This window comes from Dipteris shenzhenensis, chromosome 3 (genome assembly GCF_047967505.1).
Source record: "Dipteris shenzhenensis isolate YYH24624 ecotype China chromosome 3, Dip_SZ_1.0, whole genome shotgun sequence".
Lineage (NCBI taxonomy): Eukaryota > Viridiplantae > Streptophyta > Polypodiopsida > Gleicheniales > Dipteridaceae > Dipteris > Dipteris shenzhenensis.
The window spans coordinates 42,314,386-42,320,686 of record NC_141598.1 but is presented as its reverse complement, the minus strand read 5'-3'; the positions used below and the strand labels follow the sequence as shown (position 1 = coordinate 42,320,686).

At 39.9% G+C, this 6,301-nt stretch overlaps 1 protein-coding gene across 1 annotated transcript; it reads right to left on the bottom strand.

The window, feature by feature from the left end:
* Positions 1-222: 222 nt before the first annotated feature.
* LOC147903825 (uncharacterized) lies at positions 223-5,488 on the bottom strand. Its single transcript, XM_087372893.1, has 7 exons — positions 5,409-5,488; positions 5,013-5,217; positions 1,827-2,082; positions 1,501-1,730; positions 893-1,063; positions 722-776; positions 223-581 (listed from the first exon to the last, which is right to left on the bottom strand). The coding sequence occupies exons 2-7, from the start codon at positions 5,211-5,213 to the stop codon at positions 400-402; spliced, it is 1,095 nt and encodes a 364-aa protein (XP_087229019.1). The 5' UTR covers positions 5,214-5,217; positions 5,409-5,488; the 3' UTR covers positions 223-399.
* Between the last annotated feature and the right edge of the window lie 813 nt (positions 5,489-6,301).

Genomic DNA, 6,301 nt, shown 5'->3' with positions numbered 1-6,301 from the left:
TAAGCATCAGAATACTTACACATCACATTGAATGCAAAGACATGTCCGTAAGCACTGTTTTTAATACGGTCCAGGTTGTCTGCATATTACAAAGGTGGTGGGCATGAGCATACACGTTCTCACCTCTACGCTAAAGTTTTGCATTATCATGAACAGAAAATAATATCATATAAGAAGATATAAGAAGACAAAGAAGATGAATGACTAAAACAATTAGCACTAACAGAAAGCCTATAAATCAACATTGCCTTGAGAAGGGATGTGTATTTCCATGCAGACAGCTTCTAAGAGTTCAGAAAACACTGAAAACTGAATCTCTATATGGAACCAATACACATTCTCAGTTTTGTGGCAAGTGAGACTTTGAAATAACAAGCACCATCTTATACATGGTTATATTCAATGAAAACCCTGAAATAGTTGGTTTGGGGCTGCATGACTTAATTCTGAAAAGCTCTTTTTTAACACATGCAGATCCTCCTTCCGTTTCTCCATGACATCATCAATTGATCTTGCACATTTCAGAATAAGAACTTCAGAGTCACTCTCAATGCCAGCAGTCAGCAGCTTGATCCAATTTTCTGTAGGACACATAGATTAAGTTACTTCCATAATCACACCTTCATGAATTTAAATAATTTTTTTTAACTAGCGTGGAGCATTACTTCTTTCATTGCACCAGCTCAACCCATTGAGTTCTCAAAAGAAAGTCAATATGCACCTTGTGTAGGCTTGATATGTTCTTCACAACAAGCCTTCAAAGATTCCACTCCATACTGAAAATACAAATCATATCATCTTGATTAAGCTATCCAAAAACAAAACCCGCAATTTAAGGAGAATCATTCAGATAACAGTGTGCGGTTTTGGATCCAAGGCTTAAAAAATCAACCTTGTGTGCAGCCAGCAATAGTTCAATGCCTCTATGCTCCATAAATTGTGGATCAACTGTCCCTGTGTAAATGAACTTGACCATGGATTTTGCTACATTGAAAGATATATCTTTTAATTCAAGTGTATTTGAACGAGACGCCGCAATAATTTCCAGGTTCCTCTTTAGCTTCTGCAAGTTATAAAAGCAAAGAGCCTTGAAAATGTCAAATTAGGGGGGCCAAGAAAGCAGCACACCCCTGGCACTACATTTAGCTTTGCAGCAGAAATGTATGGAAACCTAAGAACCTACAAGACATAATGCCCGTGTGATTTTCTAAAACAAAGCTTATAACTCATCACAATGCAGATAAGTGACATCTTGTTACAAGCACTATTTGATGCCATTATATAAAGAAGCTATGCGGATGGAAGAGAAGTTTATTTAGTTTCTTGAAAAACATTGCATATTCCAAGTATGACGCAAATGCTAAAGTAGTTTTAAAGAACAGAATTCAATAAACCAAATCAATAACCATAGCACACTAACTTGAGTAATGTCTAGTACTTCATGAATATTCAAGCACTGCTATTCAACCCATCATAGGTTTGTGCTGTGATTCTTGTTACCTTTGATGCTCCACTGAGCAGCAGTTTAAGGGCAGCCATTTCTGTACCCTCTGCGCAAACTTGCACCAAATCATGATTACCTGTTTGGAAAACCCTGTTCCATCCCTGCTTGACAATGTCCGGAAAATCATCAGCTTGAGATTGCTCATGAACTCCCTTTGCAGACAAGTGCCTCCAAGTGGCCTCTGAAAGAAGCTTGAGAATTGAATCCCAATGCCGATACTCCCAACCTGCATGCAGGTATGAAAGTCATTAAACATGGTACCTTATTCTGAATGGAAGGTTAAGCATACAAGGAGAACTATTACAGGGTTCAAGGACATCACCTCGTAGATAAAGTGCTGATTTCAGTTCTAAGGCTAGCAATAAAGGTGTTTTTTGATCCAGATCGACTTTTTTTGTTTCTAAAAGGACATCTGAGAAACTTTTTGAATCATGTCGAACGATGGATACTTTGCTCCCTTGCGGCGGTGCAGCTGCTTTCAAACAAGCATTAGCACCATGCTTAAGAAGTGTCTCCACAACATCCACCTTTCGTCTTGTCTCATACTTGTAAACAGACAGATGCAATGCTGTCATTCCCTGCAAAAGAAAGACAATTCCTCATGAAGATGACTGTAAATGCACCCATGGCATGTGTGTGTGTGTGTGTGTGTGTAAGACTAGAATACATGAATCTCCGCTTTGGAGACAGCCTCCTGTAACATTAAAATACATGGATTTCACCCCCCAAAAAAAGTGTGTAAGACTAGAATATATCCAATCGTACAAATTAAACTTTTTAATAAGAACAAAATGAAAGAACAAAGGAAAGAAGGGAGATTATACGCGACTTTAATTATGAGTAAATGAGAAAAATAAAGATAAAAATAACTTCATAAGAACAGCTATGTTTATGTACTTGATACTGGGACGTATATTTATTTCAATGCTGACAAAGTGAGGCCTCTTTGGGCAGATGTGCAGCAATCAAACACAGAAAGATCTTAAAAGAATATGTAAGATCCATTTTCTGCTAACATGAATGAAAAAGCACAGCCTCAATCTCATCTGAAGTGTTGATACCGGTGGGTCTGTTGTTGCATCCGCTGGATAGGGGACAGAAGGGGTAAGAAGCAAAATACTGTGCCAGCATAACATTCTCATGAGATGGTGGGCGATCTTCTGGAAGTAATAGTTGATCTACAACAGAGACAAGAAGGATATAATTCTATCCTTGTGGTATTTGACTGCCTTTCCATAATGGCTCACTTAATTCCAACGAAAGAGTCAGTAAGTGCTCTGTATGTATTGGATTTGGTTTAAAGTAACGTATTTCGTCTGCACAGATTACCAAAATCCATGATATCCGAGAGGATACAAGATTGACTAGTCATTTTGGACCACTATCTTTGATGCACCAAGAACTAAGTTGGGAATGAGTAGTGGGAACCATCCCGAGATGATGGTCAAATAGAAAGCATCAACCAAACCCTCGAAGGTATGCTGAGAGCATATGTTTCATTAAGGAAAAGTTCTTGGAATAAATGGTTGTCTGTGTTAGAATTTGCCTATAATGATAAAAAGCATTCATCCACAAGAATGAGTCCTTTTGAGTTAAATTAGTACTTCAGTCGCTACAAATGTGGAGGAGCTGCTGTATGCAAACAGGCAAGTGACCAGAAGCTAAGCTCATGTGAGATCACACATCGCAGCTCTACAAGGCAAAGGTAAAGGCACAAAACATGGTAAGCAGAAGACAAAGTCCTCTATCCTCTGAGGATGCATCCAGAGTGGCAGCTTCCTCAATTCTATCCACACACCCACACATACTTGAGCATCCTTTTATACAAAGTCTTCGTAATGAGTTTTTGTCAGCACTCCGGAGATGAAGGGCAAACTTAGCCATGACGAAGGCTAGCACTAAAGGAGAAAGCTAATAAAAAAGTAGTCCAAAATCTCTTCATTCAAGCTACAACTGCGTGTGAAGTCTATTTAGTCTCTCCCAAACAAGCATTCAACTGCGATGATGTATCGATTTCAACCTAGAGCTCATGTTGCAATAGGACTCGTTCAAGTCAAGGATATGAATCAAATGTTTAGATTAGCTAAAGATAGCATCAAAAGGGCTCAAGATAGAGTGCAAACCCCTACATATGAAGACTAAAATCTAAGATATAATTGGGCATTGGTCATCTTTGCAATGGAAACTCCATCGAAGAACAACTGTGAGGGCCCAAAACATTGAAACAATAACCTTGTATGAAGGCAATGACATCTTCTAAAGTGTGCTTACCTTTGGACAAAGTGTGTTAACCTTTGTCGTATGACATCTTGAGTGTGTCTCTTACAAAGTGTTTGAATTTGTGAATGGTCTCATCTCCAACAAACTACAATGCCTTTAGATGTTAGGTAAAGTGCTTTCCAAAGTCTCTATCTGTACTACACTTAATCATCAAAAGATTTGGCTTGCATAGAAATAATTTAGAATGTCTATAAAAACCTTTAGCTCATTGGAGCAAGCAAAAAGAGAAAGATGAAGCTGAAGAAGCAAGATCTATCTACCTAATGAAGGTGTTCTTGATGGAAAGAGTGGCTTCATGACTGTTGTGCAGATTAAGGCCATAACTAGTGCTTTGATTAAGTTCGTGGGTGAAGGTTGAGTTATTTTGTTGTGTAACGTGTTCAGCATATTATGTCCCAATTTTAAGATAGTTTGGATGATGTACCTCCCTCCAATAGGATAATACTTCAAGTACGCCTTGAGAGGCGGGATCAAGGGGTAGGGCCGGAGGGGGGGGGGGGGGGGAGGGGTTGGCACATAGAGACATGGTTCCTTGGCCTCATTTATGTTATGAAGACCATAGCCTTCTTGTTACTTGCATTAGCTCTAATAGATAGGAGTGACCACGTCCCATACGGGTAGGGTAAAACAACAAGGCCGTTACAGTAAGGACTACACGCAATAAGTGAAAAATACGCATTCCTCTTTCGGGGATCGCCTAGGCAACCCAAATCAATGAGTATATTCGGCTAGCTCTTGCATTCTAGCTCATTAAGGTTGGTTCGAGATGAACTATCCATGCTTTATGCCTTACCCGAGATTCCACAAATAGAAAATTTTAGTTAAGCTTGACAAGCAGAGTAAAATTTTACTTGCTTATAGTAGAAGTATGCCATGAAGCATAAACTTAAATACTTTTAAAGTTGGCGATGCCTATGATATGAGAGTAAAAGAACGGGACAGAAATTGGCTGGATAGAAAATCTCATCTCACCGAATGTCTCATCTAACCGAAATTCTCAAGGGGAGGATGTAGTTTCACTGTTTTGGAGATGATATTTCATGATATTTCTACGGGAATGTCCAATTGGCGAGTACTACCTCCGGTTCAACGTAGATCTATACAGACTTCCAGGATGCAATAACTGATAGTTTCTAATGATTTTGCATAAAAGTAAACCTCCTAGTGCGATGCTCGACCTTACAGAAACTGGACAAGAAACGAAATGCTATAAAAAAATTTTAATCACCTGGTCATTGTAGCCGTTAATGTCGACGGCACGGTTTTTCAGAAGAATTTGGAGCAGCTGAATGTTGCCTTCTTCAACGCTGCGAAAGAAGGTGGATTGATCCCGCAAGGCCTTGTTCGAGTCGTCCCCATGAGAAAGGACCACAGTTTCGAGGTTGGAAGCGATGGACGTGGAGGCGGCGGAGGCATCGTGATCATCCATATTTCTGTGAAGTTAAAAAAAAATGCAGGTCAGAGAAAAGCAGAGCTCACGCGGAAGGTGCAAAGGAATGAGGCGGATCAAGCAGGGAGTCATGATAGGCGGATCATCCGATCGTGGAGATGTGAAGAAGAAGCAAAGGTGATTAGTTAAAGGTCGTAGCAAGTGTAAGCGATTGGATAGAGGCAGAGTACTTACCTGGATCGAAGAAAGTTCGAAGCGAGTTAGCAACAACAGCAGAGAGAAGAAGAATTTGATGAGAAGAAAACTGCGGAAATTTGAAGAGAAGAAAACTGCGATCAGATCTTTTAGGAGAGTGGGGAAGAAGCACCCTGTGAAACAATACCGCATGATGACGTGGAGCACACGTGGAAAGCAGCATGACGAGTCACTTGAGAAGCTGCACTTGGATGTGACCCACCCTCTACCGTCACTTGCCGGTTGTGGCTCAAACAAATCTCAGCCGCCCGATCGTAGGTACTTCCAAAGCGCATGCCCAATCTGCACGTTCGACTTGCCAGGCCAGATGAGCTTCCATCGATGCTGGAAGATGCTAGGAATGCACGAATTTTTGATTTGTCGTCTTGAAGATGCACCTTCATGTCTTGGTTTTCAGCTCCTCCCGGCACTTGACATACGTGAAAGGCCACTGTCGACATTTTTGGAAATGAAAAGGGCTCATGGCCAGGGATGTTTTTTTCAAAGCTATGCTTATTCGAATCTATGCTTATATATTAATATAAAATCTTGGCGAAACTTTTCAAGCTCATGTTTTTAGTTTCACAAGATTTAGTACTTTTTTACAATTTTTCTTTTGAGGTTTGAAGGAAAACAAGTAAATCCTGGCGAAACTTTTGATATTTTTGCATAAAAGGCTCAAATCTTGGTGAATGTTTCAAACATTAATTTTTATTAGCGCATATGAACTTTCGACACCAATATAAAATTTAGCTTCTTAACGAAACGAATTTGAAAAACCCATCCATGCTCGTGGCTATCGCCGCTCACGCTTTTCATTTTCAGAAATGTCTCCAACGGGCCTTTCACTAATAACATATATACATTAGGCCTAATGACGGTGTGGGAAAAAG

Bases quoted from the DNA above. Each gene is read 5' to 3' on its own strand.
- LOC147903825 (XM_087372893.1), bottom strand. From the start codon at position 5,213: ATGGATGATCACGATGCCTCCGCCGCCTCCACGTCCATCGCTTCCAAC. The intron at 1,064-1,500 runs GTAACAAGAATC...TATAACTTGCAG, and splicing joins TGCTCAGTGGAGCATCAAAG to AAGCTAAAGAGGAACCTGGA. The intron at 777-892 runs GTTGATTTTTTA...TTGTATTTTCAG, and splicing joins TATTGCTGGCTGCACACAAG to TATGGAGTGGAATCTTTGAA.